This window comes from Prunus dulcis, chromosome 4, assembly GCF_902201215.1.
Source record: "Prunus dulcis chromosome 4, ALMONDv2, whole genome shotgun sequence".
In the NCBI taxonomy this organism is placed as follows: domain Eukaryota; kingdom Viridiplantae; phylum Streptophyta; class Magnoliopsida; order Rosales; family Rosaceae; genus Prunus; species Prunus dulcis.
Genome location: NC_047653.1, coordinates 4,627,021 through 4,646,816, shown reverse-complemented (window position 1 = coordinate 4,646,816; position 19,796 = coordinate 4,627,021). Strand labels below are relative to the sequence as shown.

Sequence of the window (19,796 nt, the reverse complement as noted above, 5' to 3'; positions counted from 1 at the left end):
TAATACTACAATTTTCAGGTTGAAATACTACAATTGTTAAAGCTCCAATTAATATACGCACATTATATGTGGTGTTTCATGTATAAAATGATTTTATAATTAAAAGTTTAATTGAAGATAGTTTATAATTTTAAAAATACATACATAAATATAAAATGAAATAGTATAATACTTCCTACATTTACCATATATGTACATAGTACATATGGATATAACAAGCACACATATGCACCTTTTTGTTATATTAAATCAAGCATATTTGCCAAATATATATATATATAGTCTTAAAGTTACATACTACTATGTTTAGTTTTTTTTTTTTTTTTTTTTTTTGTCAAGCCTATATTTAGTATGTACAAATATTTGTATGTGGGTACTAAAACTTAACAAATAAGAAATGAAACATATATAAGACCTATAAACTAAAAATATGCAATTATGTTACACTTGTGAACTTGAGTTCATGTATTATTTTTTTTAACATACCAAAAAAAAAAAAAAACACATAAATATATATGTAAAACTAAAAGGCGCCATTTAGGATGTTCGCCTAGGACCTCCAAAATGTAGGACCACCGCTGGAGTACTAGTCCATATATTTTATTTAATTAAAAACAAGTAAAGCTCATTTATTTTTCTAAAGTAATTCATAATTTTTTTCCATGACATTGAAGTCTGTCAACTAGGGTTTTAGTAAATGTTATTGTAACCTAATTCTTTTTCCACATATAGATTCTCCTAGGACAATGATAAAATTATAATTAAAATTCCAAATTAAGTAAACCATTTAAAATAGTATTTAAAAAATTAGGGATTGCACATAAACGTACATGTGAAGTATTTTACCCTGTGGGCTTGGTTCAAAATTCAAAGCAATATGAAAAGCTTTATTGGAACACATGAAAATCTTTCTATATTGCAAGTTTTGCACAGCGTGGGAGAGACGTTCAGATGACCTTTATTTATGCATGTGTCATTTAATAAAAGAACATAATGACAACATAGAAAAAATTAATATTAAAAACCAATTAAATAAGAACATTAACTCAGCCGTCAGCACGCATGCATAACCTAGTTGTGTAAGTTCAAAAGCTAATAAGCAAAGGATACCACAGAAGATAGTTTTACAGACGGATCAGATAACACATTTACAACAAAAAATACACACTCAAATGGGTAAACTATAATTATATATCAAATTCATCGTGTATATATATATATATATATATATATATATATATATATTTTATATTCATGTGAGTGGAGCGAGACTTCCTTGAAACAAGTGGAGACAATTACCACAAGTTCAAACTCAAATTGGTACAATAACAAGATTAACTATTCAGAATTTAATCATGCAGCTTGGTGCTAGTTTAAGTTTAGTAATTAACTTATATAAGGTGTATATGGATCTAAATTAGCAGGCTTTCTTCTTTGTATAAACCGCATTAAGAATTCTATAGTGAGGGCCTTATATATGACCCTTAGGTGAGGTTCTATTTTTTAATCGTTGGATCAAATTGTTTAGCCGTTGAATTAAATTGGTTTGCATGATTCAACGATTAAGATATAGGACCTCACCTAAGAGTCATATATAAGAACCTCACTATAGAATGACTTTAAACCGCATAACTGGTCCAACATGTGATGGTGTATATGGGCTAAATATAAATATGTACATGGGTTTCAGGCCCAAAGAAAAACTTTCTCAAGTCATGCTGTCCGTTTGGAAAGAAAACATTAGTGGTGGTTCTTCTATCTTCATCGATACAACATCAATTTTTCATCATATATCTATGAACAAAATGGGTGAAGGTGGCCTTTTTTATTTTTTATGTTCATTTAACTTTTTTCCTTGCTTATAGGCCAACACTTAATTAACATAAGCAAGCAACTATGATAAAAATGGAAGCAAGGATATGGTGAATTGGTGAATGAAATAGGCAATGATTTCTGATTTACGGCAACATTCTTGTTAGATTCAGATTGTATGGATGTTGTATTGAACCAAATCAGTTCCTGTTTGGTATAGGAGTAAATGGAATAAATAGGGGGCTTTCTCCAATAAAGAAATCTTCTTTAAGAAAAGTGAGATTGTGTATGATCCAGGACGTTTCCTTGCACCAACAATTTGTCTCCCAACGATTATTTGCTCCTAAGTATTGAAAGAATGAGTTACTTTCTGCTTATGTGAAGCAAAAATCTAGTTTATTTAGGAAAAGACAAAGCAATTAACAACTTGAAAGCTTTTATAAAGTATGTACAAAACTCAAAACCTTTTTCTTTCCCCTAATTTTCTCATCTCTCTTTTTACCCTGAAAATGAGATATTGAAAACTATGTAAGACCCTCTTATGTGGAGAATTTTTTTGATCCGGCCGCTAGGCCCCGTCAGCCGTCTACCAATCCTCACAACCAAGCGGGGCTATTTTGTATTGGTGTTCTAGTCGGATGAGACCACAATATAAAAGGACCTCGCTAAACTTAGTTGTGAGAATGAACGAACAACTGATGTGGTCTAACTACTGGACCAAAGAATTTCTTTTGAATCTCATAACATCATTAAGTAAACAATTATATTAATTATATTATTTTCATTCATCACATAAAACATAGTAACATAGTTAGATAATGTTTCTTAATACCTAAGAAAAAAAAAAGTTAGTGCACTTTTTCTCTAGTTACATTAATAGGTTAAGGCAACTTATAAAATTAGGAGAAGAAGAAAGTTGGCAAAAGCCAACAGCAGAAGTTGCAGAACTGTGACCCGGAGGCCAAATTATTGGTCAGAAAAGCGCTTTTTACATGGGAAAGCAAAAAAGAAAACAGTGAAATTGCCACTCTGCATAAAACTGGAAAAATTGTAGTTGCCTTTTGAACTTTGCAGTGGCCAACCAAGCCACCTCGCATTTATCTCTGAGTTTCTCTCCTGCTCTGCTTGCTGAAATGCGCACCCCACTTCCCGCCAACCATGTGGGCCCCTCCATGCTAAGATGCGCCTAGGGTAACCACTGTACTCTCTCAGTCCCTTTGCACATCTCTGCAACAGTGAAAGCAGCGGAGTGGCCAAAGAGAGGAGAGCCGAGACGTATGGCTGTCATGTATGAATTGCTTCTTGGGTAAGCAAGCATTATTATAATGCGGTTGTACTAAAATGCGCCTTCTTGGCCTTGGATGCTTCGCTTGGCTCTTTGCTTTTTCTTCGTTTCTCTCTCTATGTTTTTTGATGGTCTCCATTTGAAAAGCATGGAAAAGGCAACACATTTGTGTGGGATTCTCTCTCATGAAGCTTTTTGCTTGGAGAAGATTCTACTTTCAGTGTTGACGTTTTGAAAACCCAAATCCCTGGTACTAGTCATAGCACTGCTTGTCGTTTAGCTTGGTCTTTTTCGCTGGGCAAAGCGAAGTACTGCTCTCTCTCTCTCTCTCTCTCTCTCTCTCTCTCTCTCTCTCATCTCTGTGTGTCTCTGTCTCTGAAAGTTTCCATGTCAGACCCCTCGTTATCTTGTCTTTGCTTTCCATTTTTAATTGTTTAATTTTTTTTATTTATGAAAGTTAGCATTTTTAAAATCATCTCTGAACTGCTTCCCAGGGAAAAAAACATCTCTGGAACTCTGCTGTAAAACCCTTATCTTTTTATTTTTCTATTCACTCCAGCTCCATTTGTCTGTGGGATATTGAGATTTTTGAAGTGGGTTACTTTAGTTAATGCTATTTTTGTCTTCTTTAGGGCCTTTGAAGCATTAGAAGTGGGGATGCATAATGAGTGAGGATAGCAGATTCAGGATTTGGAGGTGAGGTGGTGGGTTTGATCTTTGGGCATGTAGTGTAAAAACTTTGACTTCACGGTGACGAGGAGAATTTTATCTGTGCTTGAAAGTTCACTGAGAAAAGGTACCTGTTTAAGTTTTTTTTTTCTTGTTACTTCTACAGCTTATGAGGGCTTATGATTTATGAAAGATTTGGAAAAAGTTGGGGTTTTCTTCCGTGACTAGGAATGGAAGCTGTCAAAATTGGATTTCTTAATATGATGATCATCTGACTCTCTAGGCTTGAATGATAACTGAAAAGTGGATGTGCATTATGAGTTTACTCGTTTTTCTAGTATAACAGTACTCAAAACTGAGCCTGCATTTAGTCTATTGTCTCTGTTTCTTACTATCTGTCAGTCACTAGGCAGAAGAAGTTGTTGGAAATTTGGGAAAATGGGTTGTGTTGCATCGAGGATTGATAAGGAAGAGAGGGTGCGAGTTTGCAAGGAGAGAAAGAAGCTAATGAAACAGTTGGTTCGGTTTAGAGGAGCATTTGCAGATGCCCAGTTGGATTATTTAAGAGCATTGAGGAATACTGGAGCAACACTTAAACAATTTACAGAGTCCGAGACATTAGAGCTTGATACTCCATATGGCTTGGCATTGCCAGCTTCCCCTCCTCCCCCTTTGCCTCCTTCTCCTCCTCCACCACCTCCTTATAGCCCTGATTTGAGAAAATTGGATAACAGAGAAGAAGTTGGTCTAGAGGAAAGCATAGAGATTACAGAGGATGATATCAGTACTCCACCACCTCCTCCAGGCCCGAGCTCGTCATGGGAATCTTGGTACCTTTTTGACTCTTCTTCACCACAGCATCTGAAACATAATGAAACAGTGGAACCACTTGAGGAGGAAAACTGGGCAGAGACTAAGACAGATTTTGAGGAAGACGAACATGAAGAGGAAACTGCTTCAAATGTTGTAAATTCTCCGCCTAAGAAACTGCAGCTCGCAGATTCCGTTGGGGATAATTCATCAACGATGAAGTTGTATACTAAGGACACTGCAGACATGGCCATGGTACTACGGAGAAGCAAGAAGACCTTGGAGGGTATAGCTAAGGTGATAGATGAATATTTTCTCAAACCATCAGATGGTTTAAAGGAAATTGCTGTTCTTATGGACATCAAAAGAGGGAATACTTCTCTGCCTCACAGTACGAGTGAAAGCAAAAGTAAATACTAGTTCTATTTATGCATTTGGATTCTCTTAGATGTTGTCTCCTTTACATTTATATTTCTTGATAATTTTTCTTTTGATAGAAACACAAAATTTATAACAAAATTGGAGAAAGTACAAGTAGGATGGAAGAAGTTCATAAAACTTCTAACTAAAAAATACAAATCGCATTCAAATCAAAATTCTCCCTATCAAGAATTATACTACAGGGTATATTTTTAAAAGCTATGCACTATTTCCTGTCTGATAGATCGGCTCCTAATATCCTTCAGATGTATTAGTTCTCTACAAGACTTTGTTTGTGCAGCTTATCTGTGTTGATGCATTCTCCTGTCTGTGTGCTTGTATTTGCTGGATGTTTTGCTTATTAAGTTCCTCCGCATAATTGTTTTGCTGTATGATTTACAGGGAAGAGGGGTAATTCCACAAAGGTCCTTAGTGCATTGTCATGGAGTTGGTCTTCTAGGTCACTTCAGTTTCCAAGAGATGCAGTTGAGTCTAGTGGTCCAAGTGAACCATGCAGGCCAGGAGCTCATTGCATTACACTTCAAAAATTATATGACGAGGAAAAGAAACTTTACAAAGAAGTTAAGGTAAAAATAGTAATTGAACGTATTGTATTCAGTAAAATCAGCATATGTAAATGTTCATAATGTGTTTTTTGATTAGTTGAAATGACATCATGCTAGATGAATGCAATCTATCTTGTGTGCGCGTGTTGAATTGAACTGTAGTGTTTAAGATGTGCCATCCCATGTAGGTAATGACATATTGACTGTTTTTCTGATTATAAGTTTACAGTTAATTTTTCATTTCCAATCAAAAAAATAAATATTGCATCAGCCATGCCCTAAACTTTCTACACTATACCAGTTCAGACTTGGACTACAGGTAGTGGTTTTTTTGGCCTGGTATCTTTGAGAAAACTATTTTCTGGTGGTGATGACTCATCATTTTCCAACACTTGGTTATCTTTGTCACATTTTCCTTTAATTCTCTCTCTCTCTCTCTCTCATCTTGCTCGGAGTTTCTGATGAATTTAATCATTCTATTATGCAGGAGGAAGAGTTTACCAAATTAGAGCATGAGAGGAAATCCAAGTTACTGCAAAAACAAGAGGATGAAAACCATGACTGGACCAAGACTGAGAAAACTCGGTTAAGTGTTGAGAGTTTGGAGTCTGACATCTTACGTCTTCAGCACTCAATCAGCACCACTTGTTCTTCTTTAGTGAAGCTCATAGATGATGAGCTGTATCCTCAGTTGGTCACACTAATTTCCGGGTATTGTTGACATTAATCAAGTAGTATAATAGCCACAATTTTTTTCTTGTTATAGAAAAAATAATTTGGATGCTATTCTCTTAGTTTTAAAGTATATGGGATAGTAGAATGCAAATTTTTTCTTTTGGTGACTCACTGAAACTTGTTCTTCAAGATGATGGATACCATTTTTCCCCTTTCTCATCCATCGCCTTCAATGTAGTTACCAGAGACTGGTGATATTTTATGGCTCTATATCTAAGACTCAATATCATTAGTACCTTTCTCTACAATTTTTCAATCTGACATTTTTGTGTATAATGGGGTGTTTAGTAATCTTTCTAGTTGGTACCAAGTAGCGAATACCTGGAACCATAAGTTTTTTTTATCCACAAGCACTCCTTTACTCTAAGAAAACCTTGATTTAGTCTCACTGGATTTGTCTTCATAATAAGGCTGCCTTGCCTTACCTTAAACATGGAATTCTCAACCGGCCTTCCAGAGCTTTTAATGGAATGTGGCGAAACATGCCCTCCTGTATTTGTATCCTCAGGCTTTTGCATGACTCTCTTGCAGGCTTTTGCACTTGTGGAGAACGATGCATGAATGTCACCAAGTTCAACATTTTGTTTCCCAGCAGTTGAATATTCTTACTGATATAAAGATGGACTTGAGTACCAACTACCACCGCCAAGCTGCAATTCAACTAGAAACTGAGGTTTCTTGCTGGTACAACTGGTTCTGCGAAGTCGTAAAATCTCAACAAGAGTATGTTAGAACACTTTCCAGGTGGATCCAACTTACTGACAGTCTTGTCGATGACCATCGAAAGAGTCTTTACTCATCTTCTGTTCGTCGCATGTGTGAACAATGGAATCTTGCCTTTGAACAATTACAACATAAGGTATTTCTGGTATAACCTTCTGTTGGCTCTCACTGATTTTCATGACAATTAATATTCCTAAAAGGAAAATTCTTCATGCTCTAATCTATGAGCTTCTGTATAGATGTCACTAAAAGCAGAAAGTATAATTTCATATGCTGCCATTGCATTCACATCACTTGTTTGGTCATGGAATTTCATTGCTGGGAGTCAACCATTTTACGTTGACTGGACTCATGGTTTGATACACATTTTTTTATGCTTTGTTGTGCTTACAGGAGGCAGCAGAAGCCATTAAGAGCCTTCAATTAGCAATCTGCTCAATTCGCGTGCAGCAAGTAGAGGAGCACAATGTGCAGAAAAAATATGAAAAACTTGAGAAAAGGCTGCAAAAGGAGTTATATTCATTGGCTGAGATGGAGAAAAAGATGGAGGCGAGCGTCACCGAGGGAGATGAGTACTCCAGTTTAGGCCCTAAGCATCCATTGTCACTTAAGCGAGACAAAACTGAAGACTTAAAAAAGGAAGTGGACAGTGAGAAGGCCAAATTTCTTAACTCAGTCCGGGTTAGCAAGTCCATGACACTGGAAAACCTAAAAAGAAGCCTTCCCAATGTATTCCAAGAGTTAATGACATTTTCTAGTCTCTATGTTGAAGCCATTGAGGCTGTTTGTGGCCTCATTAAACCAGCCGATGATTCTGACGGTACATTGTCAACCTCATAGAATTAACGCTGTTGCCTTGAAAATATGGAGATGAAATATGAATCTTCCTGAGTTATCAGGGTAGTTGAAGATGTTAACATTAGAATGCTGAAGATTTTGTTAGATTGGCGGATCTTAATTGCTTTTCAAAGATGCCGTTATATTGCCCTTGTAACCATTTCTGTCCCAAGGAACTTGAGGCGGGGTAACAGGACGTTTCTAAACCACATCGGAATGAAGTTCTGTCCTTGATTGCTGTGTCTTCTGGGAGCATTTGAATAAAAGCAGCCAAACAGATATTCAAGAATAATAATTTCCCAGCAGCAGGATATTAAATAGTGGGTAGACTGAAATCTCATTGCAAGTGAAAGAAAAGAGAAACTCAACGATGATTCATTCGATAACTTGGCATCAAAGAAATGATTTTTTTTTAGTAATTTGTATGAATTAAACAGTGCACAAAATAATATAAAATAATTAATTACTATATATTGAGTAATTTATGAAATTAATTTAAATATATAAATACTAATTATTCAGTAAATAAATAATAATTGAAATATAATTACTAATTAAAGTAATTAAATAAAGTTAAGATATTTCTTAATTACAAATATTAATAAAAGATGTATATTCGAAAAAATAAAAAATATTTAGAGCGTATAGCCGAGTGGCTATACTGTTTAAATAGTCGAAAATATTTCCAGCGTATAGCCAGACGGCTATACTATTTAAATATTTGAAAATATTTACAGATTACAGCCGTACGGCTATACCATTTAAAGATTCGAAAATATTTACAATTAGGCTATACTATTTAAATATTCCAAAATATATTTAACGAGTACAGCCGTTCGGCTATACTATTTGAATATTGGAATATATTTAAAAGGTACAGCCGTTCGGCTATACTATTTAAACATTTGAAATTATTTACAAAGTATAGCCGAGCGGCTATACTATTTAAATATTCCAAAATATATTTAAACAGTACGGCCGCCCGGCTATACTATTTAAATATTGGAAAATATTCACACGGTATAGCCGTTCGGCTCTACTATTTAAATATTCGGAAATATCTACCCTTAGTATAGCCGCCCGGCTATACTATTTGAATATTCGCATATTTTTAGACAGTATGGCCGTCCGGCTATACGCTTTGAAGAAGGATGAGTGAAATTGATCATTATTTAAGTTGTTTCTTACTCCAATTAATAGTGGGTAGACTGAAATCGAATTGCAAGTGAAAAGAAAAGAGAAACTCAACAATGATTCGTTCGATAGCTTGGCACCAAAGAAATGACTTTTTTTTATAAAAAAAAAAATATAAGATTAATGTTGATAATCATGACTTGTGTGAGTTGCAGCTATAAGCAGAGATGATAATTGTGTTGCAATTTGGACAAACACCTTTACAGTTAATTCCTCTCCCCTTCAGTGAGTAAATTCGGAGTATCAAACAGTTCTTTGTTCTCTTGTTTCGTATTCAACTCCAATCTATGGCCTTGTCTTCAAAATCATCTTCTAATGGGTGAAGCCTGTTGTGAGCAAGCCTGCCCATCACAGCCATACCTGAAATTTAAAAAATCATATTTGATAAGAAAAATAGACAAAAGGATGAGTGAAATTTGAAGTTTGCTGTTTTCTTTCCCTGCAATTAGTTTACCTTCAACTATTCTGAAGAAAGCTGACCACCACCCTTGTCTTGGTATATGGTGCTGATTCAGTGTGTTGTCTATCTCTTTATCATGCTTCCCTTCCAAAACTCCCTGCAGTGTTATAACTGCATCCTTTGTTTTCATAAGGATATTGTTCTTGTCTTCAATATCAGATCTCTGAAGATCCTTCTGTGAAGCAGTGAGACTAGCAGCTAAGGCAAATTGAGCAACCGCAGCCCAGCGAGAAGAGGCCAACCAACTCCTATGGCTCTGGCCAACCACTGGCCCAGTTCGGTCCCTAACGACCTTAATCTGTTTACCTCCAAATACCAGGCCACACAAATACTGAGCATTAGCAGGTCCTGTACTCTTGACCATCTTGGAGAAGGCACTCTCTTCATTCGATAGTAGCTTTTCTGGGGAATCATGTTCTAGGACCTGAAAAAATGAGAGGTTAAAAGTTATGAGTTGATAGTTTTTGGCTTGAAATCAGAGGTAAAAATTGTTGTATGATCCCGTTATATAAAACCTTCCTCTCCCAAAATGTACGTGAGACTCATACAAAATTTCTCCTTGCATTAAAATGAGGGCATACCTGACCAGCATCGAGAACAAGGATTTGATCACAGTCAATAATGGTATTTAATCTATGAGCAATAATGAGCATGGTGCATGACTTGAATTCTTCACGGATGGTTTTCTGGATAAGAGCATCGGTTCGAACGTCAACAGCTGCAGTTGCTTCATCAAGAACAAGAATCTTTGATCTCCGCAGCAGTGCTCTAGCAAGACTTATTAGTTGCCTCTGTCCAACACTAAAGTTCTCCCCTCCCTCAGAAACCTTGATGCAATAAAGACAAATCGTAACTTAATGAGAAAGTTGTCAAGGAAATAAGCTAAAAGCAATTTGTTACAATTTCTCAATTTAAACAGCTCCAACGTGATAGATACTTATACCTCAGCATCCAGACCCAAAGAATTCCTCCTAATGACATCCTTCAGATGTGCCCTCTCCAGAGCTTCCCAAAGGTCAGCATCATTATGCTCATTGAAAGGATCAAGATTAAACCGCACCGTTCCTAGACAAGATAGAATAATTAGAATGATGCATGCCATAGTTAGAAAGATTCACAAAATATACATATAGGTTGAATAAGTGCATACCTGAAAAAAGAACAGGTGACTGGGGTATGATACTAAGAACTTTTCGCAAATCTGTCAGTCCAAACTTAGTAACATCACAACTGTCTATCAAGATTCTTCCTTTTTCTATTTCTACTATCCGAAACAATGCATTAATCATGCTAGATTTCCCCGCACCAGTTCTTCCAACGATTCCCAGCTTCTCACTTGCAGAAACTGTAAAAGATAATCCATGCAGTACTGGTGGAAGTCCCGGCCTATAGCGCAGGACAACGTCCTCAAACTCGATCGATCCTGCTGATGGCCACCCATGTTGGGGACGGTTGCTTTCAATTACAGCTGGAGCTTCAGAAGGCAGCTCTATATATGAACCAACACGCTCAACAGCATTCAAACTGTTTTCAGCCCTGCTTGCTTGTCTAAGAACACTACTCAACAAATTTGTGATATTTAAAGTATAAGTGAGAAGTAGACCCATTGTGGATGCAAATGCTACTCGGTCTTCTGCTCTTGCATTCTGCATGACAGCAAAGGTTGCTATCAACCAAATCATCACGCCTCCCAGTGTTTCTAACCTTATAGTGAGCCAGCGATTTGAACTGATATTCACAAGGGTGAATCTGATATTATTATCCATGGACCTCCCACTGATGCTGGCCATCCGATCATATGCTTTGTATGCACGAATGGACGATAAACCATTTAATGCTTCTCCAAATTGTGCATAAACAGGAGACCTGGTAATCGAATCCAAGCGCTTCACTTCACGGGATGTGCTCTGTAAAACGCTTACGATAAATAAGATCTTTATGCCTAATAATATATCAGGAAAAATACACAACAGGAAAATTGTCTGCAACCAAACGTACCTGATAAAAGAGGTAGGCTGCATAAAACAAAATTAGAAGTGGCATTATGGCCCAGAGGGATATTGTGCTCACAATGCCTATGAGCACAAAAGTTGAAAGGAGCTGCCAGACTTGACCCAGAAACATGTTCATAACATTTGCCACCATGCGATCTATATCGCCCAGATCTTTCGCAAACCTATTGATTATCCGTCCGGTTGGAGTAGTGTGGAAGAATACCATTGGAGCTATTAGTATAGCATTTAGCAGGGCATCATGCAATCTTCTGGCTGCCCGAAGACTTGAAGTGATTAACCAAAAAGAGTTGGTCAGTGTCACAGTTACCTGAATCAAGAAAATGTGGATAAATGTCTTCAAAATCAAGAACAAGTGGAAATGGAGAATTATGAGGCAACTCTTGACACACCTGGCCAAATGACAGAATCCCATATACAAGAATGTAGAATCCAGGCTTATAACTCTTTGAGGTGCTTTTAGCTGTCCAAACACTTAGCCATGTGCTACTAGAAACTCGAAGAACTTCTGTTAATGTATAACAAGCAAATAGAACCATGACCACCCATAGGCCTCCTAATGCATTTTTGTACCTGCCAAAAAGAACAAAAAGAATCAATACAAATGCATCTATTCATTATGGACCTGGAAATATTTATTGTCAAAAAGAGAATTAAATTCAAGACTTATTTGAAGCGTGAATCTTTAAAGAATAACGTAGTTTATTACCTCAGTAAAATATTCCAACTGACAACACCTGTTTCCCGTTCCTCTTGTTTAATGAGTACAGATTTTGCTCCTTTCCCTTTCTTTGCGTAGCTTACGTTGTTTGGCAAGTCATTCAACACCCCATTGGAAGCAGGTGTTGAGCTTTCATGGTAATCATTTTTGCTATCTTCTTTTTCTTCTACATGTTCTTCCATTTTCCCTGCATTTTCCATTAGTTTCTGGAACAGCTTACTGCTTTTAGACAGCTCCTTAAAGGTTCCCACCTCTTTAATCGTACCATCACAGACTAGAATAATTTGATCCACTTGAGGAAGAAAATGTAGCTGATTTGTGACCAGCACCCTAGTTTTCCCTTGCAACTCTTCCTTGATACAGTGGTTGAAAACCTGGAGGTGGTAACATATTAAGCTTCAGAGAGATCACACTTGGAGATTGAAGAGGGCGAGCTAATAAGAATTGGAAACTAAAAGAATAGAACATCTAAGCTGCATGGGAAACATAAATTAGAAAAAGAGAGCACAGGGTCCCTTTGGCTGGCCTGCGGAAAAGGATTATACCTGTTTAGCAACATGAGCATCTAGAGCACTTAATGGGTCGTCAAATATGTAAACATCTGAATTAGAATATACAGCCCTAGCCATTGAGACTCTTTGCTTTTGGCCACCACTAATATTGACCCCTCTTTCACCAATCTCTGTTAGATCTCGACCCTGCAACATTTAGTGTAGTGGTTAACTAACTGAAATCTTTACAAAGTGTAATGATCACCAATTTCAAAGCTAAAACATCATAAATTCACTTACTGGAAGTATGTCTAGATCATGCTGTAACTCAGTTAAATCAATAGCCTTCCAATATCTTGCTGGCTCGAATTTAGATCCAAATAAAACATTTTCACGTACCTAGAAGAAACTTTGAAAACTCAGAAAGTGCACCTAGGGAAGATGGCTTTGAATCGGCTAGAAAGCCAAGATTGAACATTGTAGGCATTCAAAGAAGAGATGCTTCGACTCACAGTAGCATTGAAAATCCATGAAACTTGGGGAACATAAGCAACAGTCCCCCTGATTACAACACCAGAATCTGCTCTGGGAGGCAGCTCTCCAAGCATGGCTGATACAAGCGACGTCTTCCCTTCTCCAGTGCCCCCAACAACTGCCACTAAGCTTCCAACTAGTATATCTAAGTTGATGTTTGATAAGGTGGGCTTCTCTGCCTGCAAAAAGAAAGGAGAGGGGTGTTGTTCAGCATGTTTGATACTCAACATGCAACTAGCATCATCAAGTACATGGGAAAAGTTCCTGGAATTTCTGTGTAACTACTTTCTTGCAAAATTTCCACATAATTTAAGTGTCATTGTGTGGGTCTATGAAAAGACTATGTAACTAAGAATGAACTATATATTTCTAAAATAAAAAGTCATTATTGTCAAGCATTGACCTTTGAATCCCATGAAAAGTAACCATCCTTAATTGAGATGGCTGGAAGCCCTGGTTCAAGAGGCTGGTTTGGCACTAGAATTCTCTCCTCAGTTAAAAATAGTTCCTCCAAACGCTGTAAGGATACATTTGCATTTACAACCTGTTAAATTAAAGCAGAGTTAGAAACTAACAAAGACAAGGAGCAACTAGGTAAAATTTCGTTAAGTACGGATGAAACATAATCTCCATGTTGTAGATGAGATAATACAGGTAAAGGTGTTGAGCCAAATGCAAGATGACAGATAAGTGAACTGATAAGAAACTAATGCTACCTGACTTAATAAGTTAGGCAGCATGTTTAAAGGAAACCGTAGCACTGCAAAGAGAGAAAGCGATGTGAATGCCCTTGCAGGTGTCAAATCACCGCCAAGAAAAGTGAACATCCCAAATGATGTTAGTGTCACAACAACTGGGATGCTGTTCAGTATAAAACTGTTAAACTGCAAAAATAGAGGCAACTGGTCAGAGAAACTCCAAGGTAGTCCAGAGAAAATGTGCTATCATATATTATTTATATCAAATCTATCAAGGAATGAACAGTTGCTTATCCATATGCAAACAAAAAAATCTACACAAATTATAAATTTAACAAACTGGTCTTGAAAAATAGGTAGAAAGTAATTTTCAGGATCACGTGTTGTGCCTTACAGCAGATAGGAAATATGCTTTACGGAACCTTGATAGTTCATCATTCCGTATAATTTGAACTCGTTGTTGGAAACTTGTCTCCCAGGCATAACATCTGAAACATTTTATTTTCAGTAATGTCAGAACAATCACTGTCAGTGGTGTTCTATCGAGAAATGACTGGCAGCTGTAATCGAATTAAATCATACTTCACAGTGTCCATGGCTGCCAAAATTTCATTCATGAGGCCAACTCTCTTGTCAGTCTGCTGTAGTCCATCCTTTGTCAGTTTTCGCATTTTGCTGATCACGATTGTCTTTTCACAAGAGAATTTATAACAAATGAGTCATTAGACAGAACAACCAAAATCCTTATCAATAAATCAAAGCAGAAGAAGATATGTTATTAGGGCACCTTAAATCTAAGCAAGGAGTCTAATGATGGAAATGAAATTCACTAATCTGAATGTATGATGTTGCTTTAAAATATCGTGCAACCAAATCCTTTCACAACTTTCTACCCATATGTTCATCCACAAGTTCCACCTTAATGACAAGGAATTTGATGTGATATTGGATGTACTAAATTGCGAAGAAAGCATTCTAGCAGCTGAAATACCCAGACTGTTAAGCTTTTCTGAGTTCAGAACACTGGATCCACAAATCTAGGATAAAGATATCTACGAAAAATTCGACCAAAAAAAGAAGATTAAGAGGGAAATAAATGCAAATGCATGAAAGCGGGCAATGTCAATGGTTTTTCTTTTCAGTAGGGACATGATAGCCTAAGCTTAACCTTCCAAGCAAAATGGCAATATACAGACTTTTAGTAGAGAAGGGTCCTGACCTGTATGGGGATCATGAGAATTAGCATCATTGACCCAATAAGTGATGCAACACCTAATTGCTGGTAAAGAAGAACCATGGCTACAGTGATACGAAAAGGAGCTGACCATAGTCCGTGAAGTTGTTGACATATTTGCTAAATCATGAGAAAGACCATATTATTTATAATTCAATCAAATGACAGCACTTCAAAGAATTAGAGATGGCATTTTCATTTAATGGAAAACAAGACAACAATAAAACTGTACATAGTAGTATCTCTTAATGTATGATGATACCCAATCTACTTGATCTCTAGAGCATACCTGAAGGGCATTAGCATCTGTTGACATCATGTTTGTTATCTTGCCAGTTGGGAACTTCTTACGACCCTCATGAGTTAGTCTTATAGATTTACGAAATATAGCAGCCACCTACAAACGAGGAAAATAAAAGCAACCAACTTTTCATGAATCACAAAACAGGAAACTGAGTTGGGAATTCAAACTGACCAAAAATGAATTGGAGGTTGAATGAGATTTATAGAAAAGAAAAGAAAAACATCACAGCATTAGGTTGTTAACATAGATGAAGAGCTTTACCAGAGTTGATCTCAGCCTAAAACCGACCCGCATAACATTCTGGAAATACTGAGCTTCAGAGAGCACACCAAGTGACTGGACAAAGATGAATAAACTTGTCAATATGATTCACAATCTATCTTTGCAATATTATCAGTTGTTATTTTCCATAAATTTCATTTCAACCAGTCACCAGAAGTTCCTGGTGCAACTTCTAGCTGAGCTTTTCATAATGCACATAGAAACATATTTGATGTAATTATGTTTAACATATGCAGGAACGAAGATCAAATCACGTTGCTGGAAAAAACACGTGATAGAATCCATACCACACCAGTGAAAATTGAGAAGGCGTATATGCAACCAATCCAAGCTGGGTCACCTCGTTGCATTGACTGCATGCCATAACAAGACAATTACAAACTCTCATGCTGAAACACAAATAATATGCTTTGCAAAGTACGTTCATTCAATTGCTTAAATCAGTCATACTTGATTACCATTACGAATACTGACTTGAAATCTCAGAAATCAGGCGGGATACAGTTCTTGCTTCTATATTTTCTTGATTCTTTGGACCATACATTAGACAATGGTTGATTGTTAAACTCGGAGTTCATAGTGTGGATATAAACTTCTCAAGCTATAAGATTTTAAAAATTCTTGAAGGAATTAAAAAGCATGAGAAGTTGAAACTTCATAGACTCAAAGACGATTTCCATGAACAGCTTTTGATATAATAGTCTTTAGTTGGTAGAAACTTCTACCAATACTAATGAGGCTTTAGCAAGAAAGAAACTGACCTGCAAGAGATGATTCAATAAAACCGGACCCGCAAACTGAGAAAGATCATTGCCAATCTACAAGATGTTCAAGGTAATTAGTAAACTTCTTGTGAGTCATCAAACAATCAACATCGCGTCTGACAATTCGCACCCACAAGCAAACTTGCACATGTATTAAACAAAATTTTACATCAGATAAACTATTTTCAACAAATATTTTGCCTTTGGACTTTATAAACTGGGTAAGTTCATTACCTTGAAAAAGCCTCCCCACCAGAACCTACATAACATCTCAACAAAATCAGTTCATATATGATGAAAATAAAATTAGATTTTTTTGAATTAAAGGATGTTATATCTACCTAACTAATTCACTGCTGAGAACTTATTCAAAAATTTAAGCAACAAACTATGAAAATGGTAGTTCAACTATTACCTTCTTCCAAGGCTACAATTCAATGCTCTTAGAAGATATGGTTTGGGCCTTTGAGATTCTATAACCCAGCATTTCTGGAACCTGAAAAACTTAAAACTGTTATCCATGTTGTGCAGTGGACACACAAAATCATGTACAAGCAACTGAAATGGAGGCAACATGAAGTGGACTTTTTAATTAATGTCTCAGTCTGATCCCGTGTGTCCAACTTCCAAACATCTTTTTCAGTGATGGGTTTTCTGTACCCTAGCTGCATGAGTGGAGTCATCCATCCAAAATATATTCCTACAGAGATGTACATGAAATTAGTATGTAGTTGAGTACATAAAATATCCACCGTACCATTAATTTTATAAAAAAAAACTTGAAGAACCCAAACCAAAGTTATAAAACTATGCATGAATTATTCTAAGTTCAAGAATTACTTACTGGAAAATATATTAACATGTCTTTCTGGGCAAATTTGCTCTTCTCCAGGTAGTGCTTCATATTCAATGTTATCAAGAGACTCGGATTGCAGAGCAATGTAACCCGGATAAGGTTCCAAATTAGGAATATAAACAAGAAGTAGAATTCCAAACAACACCTACATCAGAACAAGAACCACAGACCAAAATGTAATCGAGATGATACGGAATGACTGGAAAACAGCAAACTAAGATATAAAATCTCCTCATAGGATTGATGTATGTATTATTATATTGTAACTATAGCCTTGGACGTCTAACTTTGGTATAAGTATAACCTGCAAAATGAAAATTAAAATGTCTTGGGCAAATAAATGAGATATTGGTTGCTCAACAATGTCTAGCAATGACCTAGCTAGTCTAGAGGCTTGTCAGCCATCAAATATTTGGACAAAAAGGCTTATCAGCCTTAACTTGGAGACCATAAAATTATATAATTGGGAGATGGCAAAGATGCGAAAAAGGATAGAGAGTTTATTGAACCAACAAATTTTGTAGGAGCAATAAAATCAAGAAAATATAATTAGTTTGGCACTTGGGACAAACCTGGCAACAGAGAGTGCTTATATACAGGTACAGAGCACCTCTGCAAGAGTGAAATAAAAACAAAAACAAAACCAAAAATTGTTATGTAATGAGATCACACTTATGGCAAATAAAGTATCTAGTAAGTGAATGGGAGAAAAACTAACCTGCTGACTGTCACTGAAAGAACAAGATTCAGAACCACTGCATCTCCTACCAAGACATAAATGACTCCAAACCTTACATACCACCGGAATTCCCGGATATATATCCTAGTTTCCAAGCCAATCATAATTAGCATGGAGCACCATGCAAGAGCCTCAATGACTGAAGAAGTCATCTGCAAGAGGTTACTTTATGGGTAAGCTATAGAATAGAATGAGTTGTTATAATAATTAGCAACAATGAAAGCTTTTAATTACAGACTATCTTGTGCCTCCTTGCTTACATTTTGAAAGACAAATTTCTCATCAATAAGGCATATCAAAAGTAGCACAAAACATCAAAAAAAATAAGAGAGAGAGAGAGAGAGAGAGAGAGAGAGAGAGAGAGAGAGATAGAGAGAGAGAGAGAGAGAGAGAGTCCACCTCAAAAGGAGCAAAGCAAGTTTTTCTATTCAGGTTAAAAATAGATATTTTCATCAGCAACCTCAGTATTGGCTCAGCAGTGAAGTAACAAGCCAACAAAGCCAATATGTAATTATAGTAATTTGACCTTAATCGAAACCTCCGGGATTGGCAATTCTTCTTGATCATCCATATTCGATAGCAGCACAGGCACAAAAGAACTAAGTGAGAAATGCAGATGACTAGGGAGTCAATTGCACAAGGTGTATATGAGCCAAAAGCACTGACTGCTTTGGCCCACACCCCATTAGCTTCTGGTTGACAATACCAGTCTATAGGCTTAAAACCCATGTCTGGTATTCAATTTCACTCCCACAGAGATTCTACTGAAGGCACATTATAAACTCACAAACTCATCTTGATACAATCACTGAGTTTTGTTCTTACCCAATCTAAAATTTCTTAAGTGATCTACAACAAGGTCTCAACTTCCCCACATAAAACACTTCCTGCAATAAGAACAAGGCCAACTTATAAGAATAAATAGATTAAAGGCCAAAACTTTGTATGCAGAACGGATAAACAAAGAGAAAGTGACAAAAGAAAAAGAAGAAAACTATCACCCTTTCGTTCAGTCGCAGATAAAATGAAATTTAGAAGTTTATGACAGTTTGACTTGCATGTATCTGCTATATATGAACCATCTAAAGAGAACCCAGAAAAATGCACGAGAAGGTAGTTAAAACTTGGTCTTTTCAATGCTCATACGTCCAAACCCAACACTCCATATAGTCCATAGCATCCAAATATACACAAACAGTAGCAAGAGTAAAAGTGAAAGCCTCAAACAAGAACAAAAAACAAGTAGAATCTGAGAGAGAGATGAGAGGGACACCTTTCAAACGAGAGTCATTGTTTTGTGTTGCGGCTCCAGTTCTACATGAAGAAGACTCATTGGGCATTGCACACGTCACGGCTTACGAAGACCACCCTCATTTGGAAAACGACATGAAAATGAGATGAATGAAGTGATAATTTTTTTTAATAATGGGGAGCATTATAAATTAAATAAAATAACATAACAAGGTATCGCCTCTCTGATTTTGGCTGCTTCCCCATACCATAAATGTATAATATACACAAGATATTTGGAACCACATATTATTCATTTGATATAATTCACAGAGCTTACTTTTATATGAATATGATGATGTAGTGTTGCAGTCACGGCATGAATAGACTTTTTTTTTTTTTTTGGGCTCACTTGGGTAT

The 19,796-nt window shown here is 36.5% G+C and overlaps 2 protein-coding genes across 7 annotated transcripts; one reads left to right on the top strand and one right to left on the bottom strand.

The window, feature by feature from the left end:
• The first annotated feature begins 2,817 nt into the window (after positions 1–2,817).
• Positions 2,818–8,259, top strand: LOC117625068 (protein ALTERED PHOSPHATE STARVATION RESPONSE 1). 6 transcript variants are annotated; one of them, XM_034356640.1, is made up of 6 exons: positions 2,818–3,118; positions 3,730–4,985; positions 5,399–5,583; positions 6,050–6,273; positions 6,829–7,156; positions 7,414–8,259. In XM_034356640.1, exons 2-6 carry the CDS (start codon positions 4,205–4,207, stop codon positions 7,858–7,860), a joined length of 1,965 nt encoding a protein of 654 aa, XP_034212531.1. In that variant the 5' UTR covers positions 2,818–3,118; positions 3,730–4,204; the 3' UTR covers positions 7,861–8,259. The 6 variants fall into 6 exon arrangements, with proteins under 6 accessions (XP_034212531.1, XP_034212532.1, XP_034212530.1 ...); XM_034356641.1 differs by lacking the exon at positions 2,818–3,118 and adding an exon at positions 3,154–3,347; XM_034356639.1 differs by lacking the exon at positions 2,818–3,118 and adding an exon at positions 3,154–3,405.
• Positions 8,260–9,157: 898 nt separating this feature from the next.
• Positions 9,158–19,509, bottom strand: LOC117625900 (ABC transporter C family member 12-like). Its single transcript, XM_034357489.1, has 28 exons — positions 19,420–19,509; positions 18,546–19,033; positions 18,126–18,298; positions 17,980–18,019; positions 17,396–17,552; positions 17,137–17,251; positions 16,967–17,047; positions 16,786–16,810; positions 16,549–16,605; positions 16,075–16,140; positions 15,767–15,841; positions 15,491–15,598; positions 15,187–15,321; positions 14,550–14,656; positions 14,362–14,455; positions 13,986–14,153; positions 13,673–13,813; positions 13,248–13,448; positions 13,036–13,134; positions 12,790–12,942; positions 12,233–12,618; positions 11,916–12,096; positions 11,510–11,833; positions 10,662–11,418; positions 10,455–10,576; positions 10,093–10,338; positions 9,506–9,935; positions 9,158–9,411 (listed from the first exon to the last, which is right to left on the bottom strand). Exons 2-28 carry the CDS (start codon positions 18,873–18,875, stop codon positions 9,326–9,328), a joined length of 4,857 nt encoding a protein of 1,618 aa, XP_034213380.1. The 5' UTR covers positions 18,876–19,033; positions 19,420–19,509; the 3' UTR covers positions 9,158–9,325.
• Between the last annotated feature and the right edge of the window lie 287 nt (positions 19,510–19,796).